This window comes from Thermobia domestica, chromosome 18 (genome assembly GCF_964235325.1).
Source record: "Thermobia domestica chromosome 18, izTheDome1.hap1.1, whole genome shotgun sequence".
NCBI lineage: Eukaryota > Metazoa > Arthropoda > Insecta > Zygentoma > Lepismatidae > Thermobia > Thermobia domestica.
In genome coordinates, this window is record NC_137471.1 from 4,006,809 (window position 1) to 4,030,858 (window position 24,050).

The following is a 24,050-nucleotide window of genomic DNA, read 5'->3' on the forward strand; positions in this document are numbered from 1 at the left end:
AATTCGCAGCAACAGAGGATCTGGTGTGTAAAAGTAAGTTTAAATCTGTTGTTTGCTCCTTTCATTAATATATGTGAAATTACAACGTCATAAGGTGTTCTCATGTGATTACTGGGTTGTCTAAGCACAGCAGCTAGGCTGTGGTACAAGCCATGTTGTCTGAGTGCAGAGCAGCGACTACAGAAGTGAGAGTGTGTTTGGCAGCACACTGGGTGACGTAATGCTTAACGCATTGGTACAGTTTGCCGAAGATCCCAGGTTCAAGTCCCGGTCCAGTCAGATCACTTTTTCACTCTTTGTAAGTTGTTATGAAACTTGTTTACAACATTTTTTGTATCAAAGCAAAGGGGGGTTTCTGAAAGAAAAATTACAGACTTGGGTAGGCAAGCTGAGGAATGCAGGAATAATTAAGTGAAACAAATATTGGGTTTTCCGGTTTATTTTATATTTATTTCTTTTTTCATTGTAACGTTTTTCTTTCTTAATGCGTTCTATTTTAATCGGTTAAATACAGGTGTTTTATCAGTTACTGGTTTGATTAACCAATTAAATCGTTAAGTCGGATCGTAACCATTCCGAAATATTACAATCTTACAAATAATATTAGCTCCTACGATATGAAGTTCTTAAATGAAATCGCTCCATTCTTTCTGTGTACAAATTTTTCAACGGTCAGTCGAATAATGTCGTAATAGTACGACTGTTTCCCATATCCGAATTTTCAAAGTAAAGCGAAGGGAAATAGAGTGATCAAATTAAAAGAAGATAGTATTTTCTTTTTATATAAATCATTTAATAATTATAGTGTACAACACTTTATTTGGCATATTTCGGGCAGTGTTCGATGCTTTTCAGAACAGAAACAAAGAAAGGCAAACAATAAATAAATAGATAATAATAATGAAATCTGCATTAACTTGAACAACACTACGGGTTTCGGTGTTCTCTGACATTTTCTTCGGTGGTTTCTGAAATATTGCTAAATTGAAAGCGTTGTTAAAGTTTCTCCTTTTCTGTATAAGTGAACCACAAAAATTCAAGACACAACGTGAAACTGTTCTTAAATAAGTTACATATTATATAGCACCTGTCAGCGAATACATTAGATTTAGGATTGTCTTCCTTGTTCACGATTTCAAATGATATTATGGGCTATTTACAGGGATGTAGACGTGGCTATTTGGTTAGCGTATACGCCTTTGGCGTGGGAGACTCGGGTTCGATTCTCGGTGAAAGCTCATGTGGTTCATCAGATCCCACGTTAAGCTGTAGATCCGCGTTTCTTAATCTCTGTGCTCAAAGTTACACTAAACTACAGATAAATATCAAAGGAGACTAGGAAATTGAGTGAAACCTAACCTAATATATGTAAATATTAAAACCTGATATCACAATATTGCGAGCGCTGATATTCAATGAGAAAAGCAAGAAGCACCGCTAAAGATATGTAGCAGAATTTCTTCTATATGTAACAGATAGCGTTTTCGGAATGATTCGCATGTGTTTAGTGTTTGACAGAAGATTTGTCTTCTACATATCTTAACGTTTTAACCATTTCTTTACCCTTCCTTAATGTTTTCAAATCCTTTTTGAGTGTTTAACAGGCCGAAGATTGAAGTAGCTTCTTCCGAAAGCGCTACCAGTTACATGTAGAAGAAATTCTACTATATATCTTTCGCGGTGAGTATTAGCTTTTTGCTTTTCTCAGTAAAATCTGTTGTTGTTCAGCACAGGGTTCCTACTGATCAGGGAAGTCAGGGAAATTTTATAAAATGTATTTTTTCTAACATTTATTGTACACCAATTTCAGGTTAGCTAACCATTATAATACCAATTTTTATGAGATACGTGGAATGTATGTATCAGCAATTGATTCCTATTTATCTGTATAAAAATGAAATGAAATCTTTGAGTTTTACGTCCCATGGTTATGCCGGTTAGGCTAAAGGAAACGGTGATGATGAGTAATGAATGAAATGGTGGAATGAAGAAAGTGGGAGGAAACGGGAGAACCCCGAGGAAACCTACGCACACGGTGTGGTGGTTGTGCACCACAAAGTTCATTTGGCAGGGGCTGGGATCGATCCCGGGACCCCAAGCACCAGAGATGAACGCTCTACCACTGAGCCACCGCGGCCCCATATCTCTATAAAATAAATGTTCTCTTATATAAATATTCACCGTTATTTATTGCTTATTTATGTCATCATCATCCAATACCTGTCATGAAAGTCAGAGAATTCCCTGCCAAAGGTCAGGAAAAGCCAGGGAAATAGATTTCTTCAGATGAGTAGGAACCTTGCATAACGCACATACTCGAAGCAACTCTCTAATGCCTATTATGTCGATGTGTTTGTTTTATTATGGCTGATTGTGAAAATTGCTTGTAAGATAACTTTTGTGAAATGCCGTACTGAAAAGAAAAAAATGAATAAAAAGAGGTATGGCATTTTAAGCCTTGAGTAAAAGTTCTTAAATTGACTTTCCATATTAAATTTAGTGTTAGAGCACACTCAAAACTAGTTCTCTATCCTCGAGGAGGAGAAAAAGAAGAAAATGAGTATCTAACTTTCTTTTATTCTTTTTCTTTTCTATAGGTTACATACTGGAACCAAACCGTTTCCGTGTCCTCATTGCAATCAATCTTTTCGCACAACGGGTCATCGTAAAACACACATGCAAGCTCACTGTAAAGATAATGACGCAGGACGAAGAAGATTGTCGAAGTTTAATAAATCGAATATCGATATTCCTGATATTCTCCTCCAGGAGCCTATTATTATCACGGAATCAGGTAAGTTAAGTCAGATCTATATCTATCTATCTATCTATCTATATATATATAAATAAATATAAAGTGAAATAGTCATTATTAGTAATTGCCTCACTGTTTACTTTAGTCTTTTATATATATATATATAATTCTAGTTCAGTCGTTTTCAAGTGTAAGCTCTGTAATGTCACGGCTTGTTGCTTTTATTCAACATGGAAAGAACAAAGAGCAGGTAGAAAACTGGCTGTAATAAAATCCAGTAGCAAGGGGCAAACAAGAATATCGGTAGTTTTCCAGATAGGCTACTCGTAAATCAAAGGTGTTGGTATCCTTCAAGGGTTTGGGGGCAACTCCCCAAATTTACCGTTCTTCGTCTCAAATTTACCTTTCTCCATCGAAGGGCTTGGGCAAAAGTCTCCCAAATTTACAATTCTTCGTCACAAATTTACCATTCTGCCCTCGAAATTTGTTGTTCGTACCCTCAAATTTACTATTGTTTGCTCCAAATTTACAATTCTGCCCTCAAAATTTGTCGTTCTTGCCCCCAAATTTACCATTGTTCGTCCCTAAGTTACCATTCTGCCCTCGAAATTTGTTGTTCTTCCTCCCAAATTTACCATTGTTCGTTCCAAAGTTACCATTCTGCCTCGAAGTTTGTTCTCCCTCCTAAATTTCTCATTCTTTCCTCCAAATTTGTTGTTTTCCTCCAAATTTACCATTCTTTGTCCCAAATTTACCATTCTACTTTCCAGATTTTTTGTTCTTACCCCCAAATTTATCAGTCTGCCCTCAAAATTTGTTCTTGTCCTCAAATTTACCATTGTTCGTCCCGAAGTTACCATTCTGCCCTCAAAATTTGTTGTTCTTCGCTCCAAATTTACTATTGTTCGTCCCAAAGTTACCATTCTGACCTCAGAATTTGTTGCTCTTTCCCCCAAATTTACCATTGTTCGTCTCACAGTTACCTTTCCGCTCTCTAAATTTGTCCCCCCTCCCCCAAATTTACCTTTCTCTCTCCAAATGTTCTCGTGGGTGCAACCTTGGACACCCTTACGTTAATCCTTGACCACTCGAACACGACTAAACAATTGTTTTATTCCATTTTCCTCCTAAAAAGGTGGTCCTATGTCATGAATCGGCCTGTAAGACGCGACTATTCTAGTTAATTGCAGTAATTTGCTTTATGTACTGTGTAATTACTTTGTAAAGGTAATTGCTAGAGTATAAATTATGACATGCTTCTAATGCTTTGTTTTTACGTAACATCTAATTTTGACTACTTGGTTGGAGTTTAACATCTTTTTCCATACCGAAACTATATGAGATGTGGACTTTCATGAGATCCGAACCACATTAACTCCCAACTGGAACCGAACCTGAGTCTTCTGTCTGCGGCTAGTGTTATCAATATGATAACATGTTACTATGAGATGGAGAAGGAAGTATATATCCATAGTACAATCATTCTAATTCAAATAAAGGTATTATAATAGATTTAGTACTTTTGCAAAAAGGGGGTGCATTATTACCGTAAATATTAATGTTCTTATTTCTTATATCCTACTTATGAATCAAATGACTGAATTTTCGATGACTTCGTGCCGTCACAATCTTCCTAGAATATAGGTAGGACCTGATTTAGGATTTATTGGGTTTTAGATTTGTTATGAGAAGGAAAGCTATAAACTCCAACGTTAATACCTCTTCTTAATGATGAATATTGTTTGTATTCCTCTTTTTATTAACTAAATTTCTTTTTTTCTTTCTTTCTTTTCTGAATTACAAATTATAAACGTAAATTTAAGATATACAGATATTTAGCAATTTAATGAAAACACTTGAAAAGTACAGCTTACCAGACTAATATGGCGTTGGATTACCTTTCGCTCTCAGAACAGCTTTAGTGCGTCATCAAATGTCATAGAGGTCGTGAATGGTACTAAGTGGAATGCATCACTCAAGCGGGAAAGGATGGAAGCGGAAAGTTATGCCGGATTCGTCTTTTGAAAACGGACCACAGGTCTGAGATTGGGAGGGCAAGGAGAAGTGTTCAACTTCATCCTAATGGTCCTTGAACCAAGCCACAATAGCTTCAGTTATGTGAAGGGGCGCATTATCAACCTGGAATATGGCTGTATTGACCGGAAAGAACAAACATCTGGACCATAGGTACCCTTAAAATAACAACATAATCACGGACAATGACCGTTAAGCGTCAATACTGGATCCACTGTAAACCAAGATTATGCGGTCCCAGCATGACAGAGCCGCCGCCATGTTTTACGGTTAAGGAGAGGCACTGCAGACCATATACTTCTTCAGGCGTCCGCCACATACAAACACAGCCCGTGATGCACATTCAGCTAACAATCATCGGCAATATTTCTTACCGTTATCGTACAACTACTGCCAGCAAGTGATTGAGAATTTTACCTGTATTTTTATTTTTCCCTTACATTTTGTGTTCGTTGAAAATTTTTGGTATTTGACCTTTAAAAGCAAGATGGATGGCCAAGGTTTTTCAAATAAGACTGTACATTTCCAGTCGTTGTCTCCCTACTTACAGTACTAGGAAATTATTTTAATTCGAAACATTTTAATGCTAACTGTTTCGGATTTATAAGGTTTTTAAATAGAATACCTGATATATTTCCTTCTTCTCTTTTCCACATCGTCTGATACATGACGAAATCTGGAGGCGAAAATAATTGTTAAGCCTTTTTACCCGACATTCACATGCTGTGATCCTTTTCAATATTGTTCCACGAAATTTTTAGTGGCTTTAGTTACGAATGACGTATTTATACACCCATGATTCTCCACAATGTTTTTTTTTTTAATGTGTTTGTGTAAGGAATCATTTTGCCAGAGGTCTTCGGTGTTATATCCGAACAGCTTCTCAAGTATTTTTCGAGGTAACTCATCTGAATCCTGCAGTTCGACCTTCGTGGATGGGGTTGTTCTGTACTTTCTGCCTTTACTTTTGTAAAATACCCAAGGAATTTCTTCATTTCTACTCCTTTTACCGCCCCCTACATCAATGAAATCTGCGACTAAAAATAATGAACGTCTCTTTTTATGCGACTTCGACTCGACATTTCGTTCTTGAATTATGACTGTTTTCGCATTTTCAGATAAATTTTCGACTAGCCATGGAGCCGATTTATTTTGATGTCAGGAATCAGCCCCTTAAAAGGTATTGGTGCTTCGAAACACCAAAAATTTATCAGTTAATTTGTAAATAGGACACATAATAATAATAATAATAAGGGAAATAATTTTTATTGTGCTACGTACACTCAGTGTTCATAAACTTCAACTTTTATTCAAGACTGATCAGGAAGTCGACCTATTTGTCTATTTGTACCAAGTTTGTTTTTATGTTTATTTCAGGCTTAGTTCAGCATGCTCCGAAATGCAGTCAGTCGTTTCAGTTCAACCCTCATCTGTCATCGATGACTGAGCGTCCATACAAGTGCGAAGAATGTGGATCAGCATTTAAGAAATCCAGTCATTTAAAACAACATGTCCGTTCCCACACAGGCGAGCGACCATACCAGTGTAAACAGTGTTTCAGGTACGTTGTAAATTCTTTCCAGTTGTGATATTTAATTATTAGTGTCGCTCCATGTAGCTAATAGAAAGAAGAGACATACAGAAAATGGCGGTGGAAAAATAAAAAAAAAAAAAAAAAACTTCTTTGGAAAAATCGGTTTTGGTTATATATCAAATACCACTCCGGTTTTGCAAGAAACTTTTTGCTTGTTTAGAAATAAGTACTACAAGAAAAAGAAAGAGTCAATGTTGGAATACAATTAACATTTTACAGTATTCGCAATCTTTTTTGCAAAAATAGCTTCTCTGTGATAACTTTTAATTATATAATTATATAAATCTATTTGCAACGTTTTGTGGAAAGAACGTATGTGTTTTAACAGTGTAAAAGGTTCTCTGTCGTTACTAGTAGCATTCGATTTAATACATAAGATTTCGATTTACTCGCTTATAAATTAAACATAGAAGTTCTAGAGTGAAGATGTGGAAAGTGCTACAAACTATACAAAATTTATGGATTTTTCTTTACTTTCTTAATTTTGATGGTTCAAGAACGTCCCCCAGTGGATCAGCATTCAACAATAAGCACAGCAGCGGTGAAAAAAAAAAAAAAAATACTAAGAAAAAACTCCAGAGGGTTGAAATAATTTAATAAATATAACACATGGTAGATCATCAGCTTTTAGTAAAAAAAAAAAAAAATGTTTTCCCCGACTTTCTCAAAACATTGTCACCAGTAGACGATGGCAGCAGAACTCCAGGAAATCACGGAAATTTCCATCCGAACCGAAAATGGACGACCCTCTCCTCACGTATCTCTGCTTCAGAGGATACGGATAGAAGAGGACCACAAGTGGACAGAACTATCAGTCATCAACTAATCATTAACTTAACCAACCTCTTTCTGGAGGCCACATTGGGCTAAGGAGATATCCTATAACTACCTTCCTCCCGGGCTGCCTTGAGTTACGGAGGAATCCTATCTCCTGAGGTCGCATTGGACAAAGGAGGTCTTTGTAATCACGGGCGTCTCTGGCAGGGGGACGCGTCCCCCCAAATATTTTGAGTACGAGATAAATGGATCAATGCTGAAAGTATTTAGATCTATATGGAAGAAGTAAAAACATAGACAGAATAAATTAAAGTTACGTCTGTTCTTAAACATTAGGTTAATGTGATTAGAATGCCCGCCATGACGTGTGTCACTTTCAAAGAAGGGTCTTTTTTTAAAAGTTACGCTTCTTGGTTAGTCAATGTAGTCTCGGCTGCTGGCACACAATTCTTTCATTGCTTAACCAACAACAGTTGGTTTCCAGGACAAAGGGAGACTGGAGAAGGGAAAGAAAGAACGTATAGTTAGTTTATCTGCGAATTAAGAAACGAAATCTGCAAAGACAAGGAAATATACAATAGAAGCGAAGGTTATAAGAGGAATTTAAAAAGATAGAGAAATTTGAATATTATATATGAGAGTAAATTTCTTGCGAATACTGTAGAAGGGCAGTAAGGGACAACTACTATGACAATATATAAACTAAAGATAGAAATGAGTGTTTAATGAGTGAATTGAGTTGGAGGAAGATGGAAAGAATACATTGAGGAACCAGATGACACCAAGAATAAACTGTACATTTTAGACATTAAAACGGAAAACGAAGTAAACGAGGATGGATCATTGGACAAGTTCAGAAGCATACAACGAAATAAAGATCAAAAAAGTAGATAATATAACTTTTGAATTTATTTAGAATATAAAAGAAGAATGAAAATCAAAAATTCGAAATTCTCAATCAAATAAAGTGTCATCGTAAGACTTCTTTCAAAGAATTAAGATTTTGTTTGCTAAGAAATCGAAATATATGAGGACTATAAAATTACAGTGCTGCAAATGCATTTAAGAACACTGAGCAAGAATTCACCGGTAGGAACGTCAAGGTGAAGAAATTACCTAAGAACCACATTATATGTAAACTTAATTTGTTTTCTTCGGCAAGTAGTCCACCAGTGATGGAAGAAAATTATGATTGTGTTGCTAAAGGTAGAAAAAATACCAGTTTACTCATAATTTTGATGTAACTTTAGTTGAGGTCTACAAGCATTCTAGTCGTCCTCGTCCCCCCCAATTTTAACATGACAGACGCCCATGCTTGTTATTACCTACTCCTTAGGTTACAATGAATGAAGGGGTTCCTACTTTAAATCTAAGACGATTATAACTATATTTCCGAAGCTAGTACTGTATACTTAAAAATCTTGAAACACCGAGAGACATTTTACTGTATTACAAAGAAACTTTGTAAATTGTTATAGATGTATATTTTTATAGATAAACAGGCAAAGGGCTCAAATCCCTGACTGCTTTATTAGACTCTACCGAAAACATTGCAATGTACAGTTACTCGTATCACTTTGTGTAGCTAGGTATCTTTGGATAAAAATTTTCAGTAAGGGCGGTGGTCACTTACACTAACCATCTTTTCTATTTCTCGTTACGCACACTACTTATGTTTTTCTTTTCTTTTTTTTTTTTTTTTTCAATAGATGGCATAAGCATTAACTCAGAATAGCAGAATATTTGTCTTTGGTAAAACATGATAAAAATAGTGCGTATATCCCGCTCAAAGTGTCACTTTCCTTTTTCTGCCCCTCAAAGAGTTAAACGCTTATATATGTATATTTCATATAGGTAATTGATGCACCTCCGGGATATTAATAATTTTTTCCCTTTCTTTCATAGGTCTTTTGTGTCGAGTGGCGTTTTGAAAGCTCATATAAGAACACATCAAGGTCTGAAAGATTTTAAGTGTCCTGTGTGTTCCCACCTGTTCACCACCAATGGAAGTCTGAAAAGACATATGGCCACTCATAGTAACTCACGACCATACATGTGTCCTTACTGCCGCAAGTGCTTCAAGACATCAGTCAACTGTAGAAAACATATGAAAACACATAAACGGGAATTGGCTTTGCAGGTAGGTACAAATATTCAGTATAATTAAAAATAGATTTCTTAATCCTCATAGTAATTTAAAAAGTTCAATTTTTGGGATTCCATCCGTGTTTTGTTTATTTTATTTCAGCTTAAGTTTCAAACGCACTGATTGCGTTCATCATTAGAGTTCAATTAATTTGGAAGTTGTACAAAATAATTATATTATAAATTTGAATAAAACCATAAATTATAAAAATATTTGATTCTTTCATATTGAAATGTAAAATCATACCATAACAATAGTACTGCAATTCTCAAATCAATTGAATTCTAATGATGAACAGTGTCAGTGCGTTTGGAACGTAAGCTGAAAATAAAATAAATAAAACACAAATGGAATATTTTTTAATTTCAGATATCTTCGTAAAAATTTTGTGGAATGTATAACTCTATAAAAGTAAGTCAAATACAAATGAAACGTGTTTTGATCTAATCAAAAACATTTAGAAACTAGTACTATATTGTTTATTTGTCATGTTGAAACTCGTGACAATTTTTAACTGGTTATGTGATACGAGATTCAAAAGCATGTAATACATTTATTCAGAATAAGATTTCTTTCTTTCTTTTTTCTTTCTTTTTTTTTATTTTTTTATTATTATTATTGAGCTGCCAGCTATTGGGTTGGTGCAATTGGAGTGTCAAATTATATGTCTAGTAGAAACCAATATATGTAACCAAGGACTGAGGTCGCGCGTACGACGTCTCATATTGTGTTGTAGAAAAAGGCCAAGTGAAAGTGTAACGTGGAGAATTTGCAATTGTGTGATATTCCTCTCCGAGTTGAAACTGCGACGATCTACACATCAAACTCCGTAAAACATTTGTGCCATTATTGTTGAATGAATGCACCGTACGCCGTTAGTTTGTAAAATTTCGTATGAATGACAACATTGAAAAATGGGTCTCGTGGCTACCAACCAGCATATTTTGATGAACTTCTCAGGAATATAGAGGGCTCCAAAAAATTTACTCACAGTTTGTAATTAAATAATTTATAAACAAAAAGACTTATACCAACTAATCTAATACGCAGGGCCGGCGCCAGCAGTTTTGCCGCCCTGGGCGGTACTTTCACGTGCCGCCCGTTAATTCACAAACCTTATTTTGACACAAGACGTTCAAGTGTCACGAAAAAGTGAGATGCGCCCCATTTAAAAACATGTATAAAATGGAAAAGTACACAAAAAATTGAACTACCTCTTTCGAATGCTTACGTAATATTTAACCGACTCCATACATAACACAATATTCGATTTCGCTGTATGTCTGTGATATACAGCAGGGTAATACAGAAAATAAAATTCCAAAAAAATATGCTTTAGTTACGACTAAGAATTTTAATTTTTAAGCTTATTTTATATCAAAAGGTGTTCCCAATAGAGTATGGAGCATGACGATAATATGGTGAATCAGATATTACGGCAAAACTAAGTGATTAGCCTAAGCCTTATACTGTACTAAAACATAATAGAGATACATAAATTTAACATACCTTAATTGAAAGAAACTGTTCTTGCTTTGATATAAGCAAATTCCCTTATCATATTCGCGTAGTCCAATGTTTCAGCCAGTTCGTGTTCTATTGATAGATCACTCAAGCGTTTTTCAGACATGGAAGAACGTAGATAGTTTTTAATAAGCTTAAGTTTCGTAAAACTTCTTTCTCCACTTGCCTGTTACCGGTAAGGTTAACAAAATCCTAAGTGCAACACTGACATTGGGAGTAAAGTCATGTTCCCTAATTAATTTTGAAGTCTCTTTTAGTGAACTTTTAGGCTTAATTATAGCGGATAACACTTTCAATTCGTCTTTCAAATCACTAGGGTTAATATATTTCGATTCTTCATGTGGTAAAATGCTGACAAGTTTAGTGCACTTTTCAGACAAAAGTTCAGTGACATATCTTTAAGAATACTTATACCTATCGTAAAGAAAATCGAAATACTCACTGTGATGTTTACATTGCTGAATCCTTTCTCTTGAAGTTAACAAAATCACGTCTTGAACTTTGTAATAAAAATCGATTTTTTATCTTGTTTGTGGATCTTCAATAGCTTCATCTCTGCCTCGTACTGAAACTTTCCCTTCTTTTCGACTTCGAGCTTGCACTGTATTACCTATCCGTGGATTTTCCATATCTAATGCTGATGCCAATTCCATCACACCAACTAAGATTGAAACTTTGCATCATTTCTGCTCCTCTCAAACTACTCAGATATTTTTCAAGAAACCCGACTGCATCCAAAACATGAGAATCAATGCTTTGGAGACTTTTGCTTACTATGTTTATGTGGAGTAAAAAGTCATACCACATAACGAGTGAGCAAAGGAAAGTAAAGTCTTGGAAAGGCTAGAAGAACGGCCTGTCTCAAGTGGGAGTGCCTTTTGTATGCTTGGAGTGGAACCTTAGAACATTGCTTAATAGAAACAGATATATAAGACATCTTGATAATCTTATCCACCCTAGCTGAAAATCTTATCTACGCCGCTGCAACGAAAATATTGAACGAGATACCTGTGGCTAGTAGTTTGATTGCAAATGAGGGGGAATGATATGAATTTCCTGAGTGAGTATTTTCCTGAATGTGAATGAAGTAAGTTCAATTACATTCTCAGGTGAACACAATTTTATTTTTCCATGTCTATTACAAAGCATCATATTTTGATAGTATTCTTTTCCGTTTCAAATTTTGCCGACCCTTAGACTTGCCGCCCTGGGCGATGGCACAGCTCAACCCCTCCTTGCGCCGGCCCTGCTAATACCTAGTGTAGTGTAAAGTGTAAAGTATTAAATTTGTCGTGGTAGACATAGTTGGCATTTTATGCCGCGCATGTGCGGATGGTTGGTGATAGTAGTGAAACGAGTCAGTTATATTAGCCAGTGCGGCAGAATACAGTCAAGTAGCAACAATGACTGAGTTTCGCTTATCGCTTGTTGATTGTACTGAAATGGTGCTGGAAGTACGAGAACATTCATGAGGTGCAACGGGATTGGCCAAGAGAGTTTGAAACACCGCCACCAACGCGTCGAACGATTGCCCACATTCGCGATAAATTCGAAGCCGATGGAACAGTTAAAGATGTGCACGAGGAAAGATCCGGCCGGCCACGAACAGCTACAAGTCCGGAATCCAGTGCTGCGACGTTCCAACATTTCACCCGATCACTGCAAAAATCAGTGATCTAGGGAGCGCGCGAAAGTGGGGTGAGCCGGTCAAGTGTAAGACGCATTCTGAAGAGGTCAAAGTAGAAAGTGAACATTTCAAGGGTACGACACTCAATGAATGAGGACGACCCAGATTGTAAGATGGAGTATTGTGAATGGTTTCAACACATGATTAGCGAGGATGCGAAATTTGCAAGGAAGTTTGTGTGAACTGACAAGGCGCAATTCGAACTTAACGGTACTACTAGGCTTCTGAAAACCCTCACCCTCAAGTGTACAGGGCAGTGAATCTTCCGGGGGTTGCTATGTGGTGTTGTCTGTCAGTGCGTATGTGATTGATACCTTCTTCTTCGAGGAATCTGTAACTGGTGAGATATATATATCTTGGTACGCTTCAGACAAGGATTTTGCCTGCGATCCAAAAGCTAATGGTGATGAACTTTTTTTTATGCAATAAGACATAACCCCACCTCACTACCATCGAGATGTCAGGTTGTATCTCGATAAAACTACCCGGGCAGTGAATTGGTAGAAGAAGTCCTGTTGAGCCGATCACTGCAATCTCGTTGCCTCGTCAAGTCAAATTTGTTACGAGTTGCGGAGTAGCAAACAGTTGAGCCGATCGGGGACATGAGATTTGGAACATGGAATATTAGGAGTCTTTATAGGGCAGGCGCGTTAAAATCCGTAACGAGGGAGTTAGAGAAATACAGGATGGACGTAGTAGGAGTTCAGGAAGTTAGGTGGGAAGGAAATGGATCTGAGAATTCCGGAAATTTTACGTTCTTTTATGGGGAAGGAAATAAAAATCACCAGTTAGGAACAGGGTTTTTCGTTCATAAACGTATATTACCAGCAATTAAACGGGTTGAATTTGTTACTGACAGACTTTCTTTTATTACTCTTAAGGGACGGTGGTGTGATATTATTGTTTTAAATGTACATGCCCCAACGGAAGATAAGGATGACGATATAAAAGACAGTTTTTACGAAGAGGTGGAACGGATATTTGACCAACTCCCGCGATACCATATGAAAATTCTATTAGGGGATTTCAATGCGAAGGTAGGACGAGAGGATATTTTCAAACCGATTATAGGGAACGAAAGTCTGCATAAGGAAAGTAATGACAACGGTGTTAGACTCGTGAACTTTGCAACATCCAAAAACCTAATCGTGAAGAGTACAAAATTCCCACATCGCGACGTTCATAAATACACTTGGACATCACCAGACAGGAAAACACATACTCAAATTGATCACGTTTTAGTAGATAGAAGAAGGCAATCTAGCATAATTGATGTCCGGTCGTTTAGAGGGGCTGATTGTGACACTGACCACTACCTCGTAGCAGCGATAATACGAGAGAGGTTATCGTTAAATAAGGGTAATATGCATTGTCCGAAAACGGAGAGATTCAATTTAAAGAAATTAGAAGAGAGCCAGGCAAGAGAGGAATACCAGATTGAAGTTTCGAATAGATTTTCGGCTTTAGAAGATTCGGAATGCACTAGTGTTGAGGATACCTGGATTGAAATTAGAGATAGCATTAAAATTTCAGCAAAAGAAAAATTGGGACACGCGGAAATACGTAGGAACAAACCATGGTTCGACCAGGAATGCATAAAACTAGCAGAGAAGAGAAAACAGGCAAAATTACTCTGGCTACAAAATCCGAATGAAATGACTACACAAAATTTCGCAGATATCAGGCGGGAAACTTCCAAAACTTTTAGAACAAAGAAACGCGATTTTCTGAAAGCTAAAATTAAGGAACTTGAAGATAATAGTAAAAATAAAAACATTCGGGACATGTATAAGGGAATCAACGAATTTAAGAAAGGCTATCAACCTCGTGCTTATATATTAAAGATATCTGACGGTACAGTTCTTACTGACACGGATAGCATCTTAAATAGATGGAAAGATTTCTTTGACGATTTGCTTAACACGCAACCAAAAACTAGTGTTCGTGGAGAAAAGGAGATACACACCGCAGAACCGTATATTCCAGAACCCAACCGAATAGAAGTAGAAACCGCTATAAAGAAATTAAAGAAACACAAATCTCCGGGTGTAGATGAAATTCCGGCTGAGTTAATTTTAGCTGGAGGCGAAAAATTGTGGAACAAGATACACAAACTCATTCTCCTTATCTGGAACAAGGAAGAATTGCCAGAAGAGTGGAAAGAATCAATCATTGTTCCAATCCACAAGAAAGGCGACAAAACTGACTGTAATAATTATCGAGGCATTTCTCTTCTGTCAACATCCTATAAAATCCTTTCAAATATTCTGTTAGCAAGGCTGACCCCATACGCAGATGAAATTATTGGAGATTATCAGTGCGGATTTAGACGAAATCGATCAACTATCGACCAAATATTTACCATTCGCCAAATACTCGAAAAAAAGTGGGAATACAATACCCCGGTACATCAACTATTTATTGATTTTAGAAAGGCGTACGACTCGGTTAGGAGAGAAACATTATACAACGTTCTTGCAGAACTTGGAATACCGAGAAAGCTAATTAGATTAATTAAAATATGTTTAAATGAATCCCAAAGTAAAGTCCGGGTAGGAAAATTTTTGTCCACGAGCTTTCACGTCGAAAATGGCCTGAAACAAGGAGATGCGTTGTCGCCATTATTATTTAACTTCGTTTTGGAATACGCTATAAGGAAAATCAAAGATAGGAACCAGGGCTTACAGTTGAACGGTATTCACCAGGTTATGGCATATGCTGATGATGTAAATTTAATAGGAGATGATAGGAGAACAATAGAAAGAAATGCAGAGATCTTATTAAACGCTTGCAGGGACATGGGTTTAGAAGTAAATGCAGATAAAACTAAATACATGGAAGTGCGTCGGGACCGAAATACAGCAAATTATGGATACGTTAAAATACTAAATAATACTTTTGATAAAGTGGATACTTTCAAATATCTAGGATCAATATTAACAGAGGAAAATCATATTCACGGAGAAATTAAATGTCGACTAAAAGCAGGGAATTCGTGTTACTATTCGGTTCAAAATCTCTTGTCGTCGCGAATTCTGTCGAGGAATTTGAAACTTAAAATATACAAAACGATAATCATGCCTGTGGTTCTGTATGGCTGCGAAACATGGTCACTTACTCTGAGGGAAGAACATAGACTGAAAGTATTCGAGAACAAGATCGTGAGACGAATATTTGGACCCAAGAGGAACGGGAATGGGGAAACTTCATAACGAGGAACTACATAATTTATATGCTTTACCCAACATTGTTAGGGTCGTCAAGTCTAGGAGGCTTAGATGGGCGGGTCATGTAGCTAGAATGGAAGAAAGTAGAGACGCTTTCAAAGTCTTGACTGGAAGACCAATCGGAAAACGACCATTAGGAAGACCTAGGCGCAGATGGGAGGACAATATTAAGATGGATCTCGCAGAGATTGGAATACAGAGTAGAAACTGGATGCAGTTAGCTAAGGATAGAAGTCAGTGGAGAGCTTTTGTGAACGCGGCATTGAACCTCCGGGTTCCATAGGCCATAGAGTTAGTTAGTTAGTTAGTTAGTCCTGTTGAGCACCCACCTCAGTCTCCTGATTTAACACAACTGGACTTCTAGTTCAGGGGACCGTCAAGAATGACGCATATCAACAAAAATCAACAACAGTCAACGAATTACGTGGAAACAGTAAAGTCATGTGGTGCTATTACGCCAGATATACTAACAGTCGTAGTTAGGTGTGCAGTTCATCGCCATAGGCGTTGTATAGAAGCTGCTGGTGGTCTTTCGAACACATACCAAAACCCCGTCTTATCAAAAGTTGTCTCGTCAAGTCAAATTTGTTACGAGTTGCGGAGTAGCAAACAGTGAGTACATATTTCGGACCTGATATAACTCTGTATATAACTAGAAAGCATAAAGAGTGGAAAAGTGACTGACTGGACCGGAACCCGAACCCGGAACATGCGGCATACCGTGCCGGTGGTTAACAACTACGCTACCCAGTCCGCTTTCCAGAACAGCCACTCACTCTCTCACTTTTGAGGTCGGTGCTTTTTACTCGAAGCACATGGGTTACACTACGGATCCCCCTGCTGTGCTTGGACAATCCCTGTGTCCATATATTGAACACCTATGACGGTTGTAATTTCATATAAATATTAATGAAAGAGGAAACTACCGGTTTTAACACACCATATTCTCTATAGATGTAAATTCTATAATGCACAAAGAGTGAAAAAGTGACTGATCAGACCAAGACTCGAACCCGGGACCGGCGGCATACCGATGCGTTAACCACTACGCCACCAGTCCGCTTGTCAGAACAGCCACTCACTCTCTCATAAAACCCGATTACAAGTAGACCTTTTTTAAAACTCTTTTTCTTGGTTCAGAAAATAACCCTTGGCATAGAGTTGATACCATTAATACGACCGGTACAATAGACGATGCTCTTTATAGACATAATAAGAAAGTTCCAAAAAAATATGACCAGAAGCCGCCACAAGTAAATTGTGCAACACGTAGACTCAGTGTTACCAAGTAGTAGATTTTCTTCTAATGTAGTGGATTTTAATTTTCATCAAGAAGGAAATGCATATTTTATATTGCTTACGTTAGGGTTCATCAGATATTTTAAGTATGAAAAAAAAAAGTTCTCATAACAAGGATATTAATTCAGCATACTTTATTAGCATTTAGTAAAAAAAATTATTTTTTAACGCTTTGCATGTGTCATTCATACTTTTTTCTGTTGAATTTCCAGGGGGTCAGGCTATACACGAATAAACACGGTAATTAAAAGTATAAGAGAGAAGGAGAAGAAAAGGAAATTCATTTTTCACGAGTTTCTTTTTGTACTTGACTATTAACTCAACTTCATGATTTCTTTGTTTGTATTTTTCTTTAAAGGTTGCGCAAGCAGCAAAAGACGGTGATGCCGCAGCAACTTTGTCAGTAACGTTAGACTGTCGAAATCCTGCGGCAGCACTTCTTGGTCAGACAGACTCTCAGTTCCCGGACTCTGCCGAAGGATTGGGGACAGAATTTGCGCAGACGTTCCCCGATCAGACTTTTGAAGTGTCAACGACTACTCAAGAAGGAGGCGACGCTACCTTTGTGCATACGTTAAGTACAGGTAATGTAGGAAGTCCATCGTAAAATGTAATAATTAAATACAACAATACAAAAAATAAATCTTACTTTATTATGAAGAAGAAAATCAATTCCACCAAAAAATCCAATATATTTCATTCAATCAAAAATTTTCTTGTAGGCCTTATATCTGGAGAACTACATATAGTGTAGCCAAACCCAAATATCACTTAATTCAGTATGATGTGCTTATTCTGTAAGAAATATGAAAACTCGATTTAGGGGTCCGTTAAAAAAAATTGTGGCCCCTGATCCAAAAACTAGTTATTGTTCAAGATTGCAAAATTTTGATGCATTTTTTTATCATTCGTAAAATTCTTGGCCAAGATCATAATCTTTTGATCCATTGTTTTTGGATCATTCCTAGAATTCTTGTTTAAATTCTAATAATTTCGACGCCTATCTCAGTAATTTGGCATCTTCTTCGCAGGAAGTAATCCTTGAGTGTTAAATCAGATCTTCACATGATGGTTGGTTTTCTCCACTAGTGACAAATGCATCTTAAATACATTACCGAAATTCTACAACTTAAATTAATACAAATAAACTATATTCGATAGCTTTTGCGGATGAAAAATGTATTTTCTTCCACATGTATACACACATTCAATTCTCCTTCCTCCCAGCCCCCGCCAAGTGAACTTTGTGGTGGACAAACACCGTGTGCGTGGGTTTCCTCGGGGTTCTCCCGTTTCTTCCCACTTTCGTCATTCCACCATTTCATTCATTACTCATATTCATCGTCTCCTTTAGCCTTGCCGGCATAACCGTGGGACGTAAAACTCAAAGATTTCATTTCATTTTCAATTCTCCTTCATAGATCAGAGTTGCCACTCAGTAGAACAGTGTTTATGAAATATTACTAAAAAGTTTTCGGTAAGTATGAAAATTTTTATGCGTGTACCTGACACCATTATAGTTAATTACTTATTGTGGTGTTACCTAGCTTAATTATATAATTCCAATCTTTATCAAGCGATCTCTGCTCAAAGTTTAGTTCCGGCTCCCCAATCCTAATATAGTATGATTCATAAGTGTCATTTTCGATTTGCAGTTAAGTCTTATGGAGCAATTTGATCTCATTTATGATGTTGAACTTATTTGTTTACTTACAAATAATGGCATATAAAATGAATACTCTAACTTTCTTTATTATTCGTGTTATCCTGAGAAAATTTTCAAAACCTCTTCTGTTCCCTTCGTTGATCACGTTGTACAGGAAAAAAACAAAACACATTCCTAATATCAAAACTAAATGCACGGATCTTATAAGTTACGAAAACATATTATAATCACTATATCAGATACTTTAGAGACGTTAACATAAAATTGGAAAATATAATTGGAAAAGGGAGCAATGATGGACATTCACTGACCATTAATCATTCACAGAATATGAATGCAGTAAGTTTGTACTTTATATTTCCGAATTGTTCCTTAGAAAGCGGACACCTTTAAGCATTTGGCTCCTCAGAGCAAGAAGGTGTCATAAACTTTAGGGTAACTTTTTTTTTTTTTTTTTTTAAGTAGAAAATGCTGTGTATTCTACTGCTTTAACCAGTGCAATATATGGAATATATTGACTTCTACCATTTAATTTCTCCTACTGAAGCTTACACCCTATAATATGAACAGCCAAAATCTTCACAGTTTAGCTTAATTAAACATGTTGAGGTAGGGTATTCAAGTAACATGCCAAAAATAGGATGGAAAGTTAAAATTGTTGATCACACGACAGGATTACATAGAAGTCAGTATTGTGTTAACATTTGAAACGTTCTATTAATTGTTATAATAAAATTACTCAAATCTGGAGATGGATTATTATATGCCTGTGTTATATTGTTGTGCTCCATGCAGCTGGTGTAGCTGTGGACCGGTTGAGAACCATTAGAACTTGAAGTGTATTACGTATTCACCACTACGAAAGTTTTAATAGTTACTTACGATTTTTTAAATGGTATTGTGTTTAAAAATTGTAAAAATTGTAAAAAAAAAAAAAAAAAAAAAAGTGTTTTAAATGAAGGCTGATTAAATAAATTATCATGACCACAGATGAAGCGTAGCACAGGGTGTCTATCGGTCACGAAAGTTATGAAATCAGAAAACACTCATGAAAGTCAAGAAATTTAGCTTTTGGGTCACGAATTTTTTTTATCTACAAATATAAGCACAGATTGGAAAATTTTGTTCTAGAAAACGTCAAAATTCACTACCAAAAATGTCTGTGGTCGGCTTTAGACGCTACTAAATCGCAAGCAAAGCATTCTTCTATCGCATGCATGAAAATTTGACCTAATTTGCACCCAAATTCGTTCTTGAGAATGTTAGGAAATTTTATGGTTTGGTAAAAAAAAGTCACGAAATTTCATTTTGGAATTTGAGTAGACACCCTGGTAGCATCATCAATCTAAGACCGTTGAGAGCACTAATAAAGATACTCCCGTCTTCACGATGTATATTTGCGTATTTTCGTAATGAGAACTTTTTTATGTACAACTTGAGAGTTAAAAATGTTTTTTTCTTTAGTACATCGTTCTTGTTCGTTTTTAGAAACCAACCGTTCTCAAAGCATTTCTCGCAGGTACTTACTTTCTGGGAAATATTAGAATTGTTGTAGAAAATAAATAGACAATACTTAATTGAGAGCGTCTTTGTATACTCACAGGTGATTTAGCCCACGGTGCTGAGTTATCAACAGAACAAATAGCAGAGTCATTGAATGCTGATAATGGGACAACAATTACTTTGCCTGCTCTTGATGGACAGGAAGCTCTAACTCAGGTAATAGACATTTTGTAGTCTACCAAAGAAATATTCAAATTTTGTGTTTCCTAAAATTTATATAAATATTTTAAGTTTGGCTTGAATACAGAAACTTTCAATTATCTGAATTGAATGGGTTAAGGTTATTCATTACGTCCAAATAGTTTGTGTCTAAAACGGTAGATGGCGCCACCGTCACCAATGTTAACATATACAACTAATAAAATTAAAACAATCAAAAATAAAATGAACAATTCAAAAATTAAGCAAAAACGGATATAATCTGGTTAATGGACGTTACAAAATCTAGGGAATGGTACGTGTCGATTTCACTTATTGTTATTAGTTTCATTGTTAGAGGCCACCATTGTTAAGTAAATAATCAACTTTATCTGCCGTACTTTCTACCAGAAACTGACCAAACTTTACACACCCATTTAAGATTGAAATATCTAGGGAATGGTACGTGTCGATTTCACATATTGTTGTTAGTTTCATTGTTGAAGACCACCATTGTTAAATAAACAATCAAGTTTTTCTGCCACATTTTCTACCACAAACTGACCAAAATTTTCAGAATCATTTAAGATTAAGCTATCTATGGAATGGTATGTGTCGATTTCACATATTGTTGTTAGTATCATTGTTAGAGGCCACCATTGTTAAACAAACAATCAACATTAATGGCCATACGTTCTACCAGAAACTGACCAAACTTTGCACATCCATTTAAAGTTGAAATATCTACGGAATGCTATGTGTCGATTTCACATATTGTTGTTAGTTTCATTGTTGTAAGACACCATTGTTAAATACATAATCGTTGGATTTCTTCATTATTAAACAACAATCAACTTTATCTGCCATATTTTCTACCACAAACTGACCAAACTTGCACAATCATTTACGATTGAGATGTCGATGGAATGGTACGTGCCGATTTCACTTATTGTAACTTTCATTCTTAGAGGCCACCATTGTTAAAAAAAACAATCAACTTTGTCTGCCACATTTTCTACCAGAAACTGACCAAACTTTGCACACGCATTTAAGATTGAAATATCTAGGGAATGGTACCTGTCGATTTCACATATTGTTGTTAGTTTCATTGTTGTAAGACGCCATAGTTAAACACATAATCGTTGGATTTCTTCATTATTAAACAAACAATCAAGCTTTTCTGCCACACTTTCTACCACAAACTGACCAAACTTGCACAATCATTTACGATTGAGATATCTATGGAATGGTACATGCCGATTTCACATATTGTTGTTAGTTTCATTATTAGAGGACACCATTTTAAGTAAAGAATCAACTTTATCTAACACACTTTCTAACACAAACTTATCAAACTTGGCACAACCATCGGATTACCACAGAGATATCTACTGAATGGTACCAATCGATTTCACATGTTGTTAGTTTCACTGTTCGAGACCACCATTTTAAAACAATCGTTGGATTTCTCCATTATTAAATAAACAATCAACTTTATCTGCCATACTTTATACTACAAACTAACCAAACGTGTCATACTTATTTACGATTGAGATATCTACGGAATGATACGTGTCGATTTCATTTATTGTTATTAGTTTTATTCTTAGAGACCACCATTTTTAAATAAACAATCAACTATATCTGCCATACTTTCTACCAGAAACTGACCAAATTTTGCATACCCCTTGAAAGTTGAAATATCTACGGAATGCTATGTGTCGATTTCACATGTTGTTGTTAGTTTCATTGTTAAAACATACCATTTTAAGTAAAGAATCAACTTTATCTAACATACTTTCTAACCCAAACTTATCAAACTTGGCACACCCATCGGATTACCACAGATATATCTACTGAATGGTACCACTCGATTTCACATGTTGTTAGTTTCACTGTTCGAGATTACCATTTTAAAACAATCGTTGGATTTCTCCATTATTAAATAAAAAATCAACTTTATCTGCCATACTTTCTACCTCAAACTGACCAAACTTGCACAATCATTTACGATTGAGATGTCGATGGAACGGTACGTACAGATTTCACTTATTGTTGTTAGTTTCATTTTTAGAGGCCACCATTGTTAAGTAAACAATCAACTTTATCTGCCGTACTTTCTACCAGAAACTGACCAAACTTTACACACCCATTTAAGATTGAAATATCTAGGGAATGGTATGTGTCGATTTCACATATTGTTGTTAGTTTCATTGTTGAAGACCACCATTGTTAAATAAACAATCAAGTTTTTCTGCCACATTTTCTACCACAAACTGACCAAAATTTTCAGAATCATTTAAGATTAAGCTATCTATGGAATGGTATGTGTCGATTTCACATATTGTTGTTAGTATCATTGTTAGAGGCCACCATTGTTAAACTAACAATCAACATTAATGGCCATACGTTCTACCAGAAACTGACCAAACTTTGCACACCCATTTAAAGTTGAAATATCTACGGAATGCTATGTGTCGATTTCACATATTGTTGTTAGTTTCATTGTTGTAAGACACCATTGTTAAATACATAATCGTTGGATTTCTTCATTATTAAACAACAATCAACTTTATCTGCCATATTTTCTACCACAAACTGACCAAACTTGCACAATCATTTACGATTGAGATGTCGATGGAATGGTACGTGCCGATTTCACTTATTGTTGTAACTTTCATTGTTAGAGGCCACCATTGTTAAAAAAAACAATCAACTTTGTCTGCCACATTTTCTACCAGAAACTGACCAAACTTTGCACACGCATTTAAGATTGAAATATCTAGGGAATGGTACCTGTCGATTTCACATATTGTTGTTAGTTTCATTGTTGTAAGACGCCATAGTTAAACACATAATCGTTGGATTTCTTCATTATTAAACAAACAATCAAGCTTTTCTGCCACACTTTCTACCACAAACTGACCAAACTTGCACAATCATTTACGATTGAGATATCTATGGAATGGTACATGCCGATTTCACATATTGTTGTTAGTTTCATTATTAGAGGACACCATTTTAAGTAAAGAATCAACTTTATCTAACACACTTTCTAACACAAACTTATCAAACTTGGCACAACCATCGGATTACCACAGAGATATCTACTGAATGGTACCAATCGATTTCACATGTTGTTAGTTTCACTGTTCGAGACCACCATTTTAAAACAATCGTTGGATTTCTCCATTATTAAATAAACAATCAACTTTATCTGCCATACTTTATACTACAAACTAACCAAACGTGTCATACTTATTTACGATTGAGATATCTACGGAATGATACGTGTCGATTTCATTTATTGTTATTAGTTTTATTCTTAGAGACCACCATTTTTAAATAAACAATCAACTATATCTGCCATACTTTCTACCAGAAACTGACCAAATTTTGCATACCCCTTGAAAGTTGAAATATCTACGGAATGCTATGTGTCGATTTCACATGTTGTTGTTAGTTTCATTGTTAAAACATACCATTTTAAGTAAAGAATCAACTTTATCTAACATACTTTCTAACCCAAACTTATCAAACTTGGCACACCCATCGGATTACCACAGATATATCTACTGAATGGTACCACTCGATTTCACATGTTGTTAGTTTCACTGTTCGAGATTACCATTTTAAAACA

The 24,050-nt window shown here is 36.0% G+C and overlaps 1 protein-coding gene across 4 annotated transcripts in view; it reads left to right on the plus strand.

Moving 5' to 3' along the window:
- The window catches only part of LOC145675490 (zinc finger protein 236-like), a 134,333-nt gene that overhangs the window by 54,455 nt on the left and 55,828 nt on the right, over positions 1–24,050 (plus strand). For all 4 annotated transcript variants that reach the window (XM_081745936.1, XM_081745938.1, XM_081745937.1 and 1 more), the window contains exons 15-19: positions 2,598–2,794; positions 6,167–6,350; positions 9,066–9,300; positions 17,402–17,627; positions 20,313–20,428. In XM_081745936.1, coding sequence (XP_081602062.1) covers positions 2,598–2,794; positions 6,167–6,350; positions 9,066–9,300; positions 17,402–17,627; positions 20,313–20,428 — 958 coding nt within the window. The remainder of the gene's footprint in view (positions 1–2,597; positions 2,795–6,166; positions 6,351–9,065; positions 9,301–17,401; positions 17,628–20,312; positions 20,429–24,050) is intronic.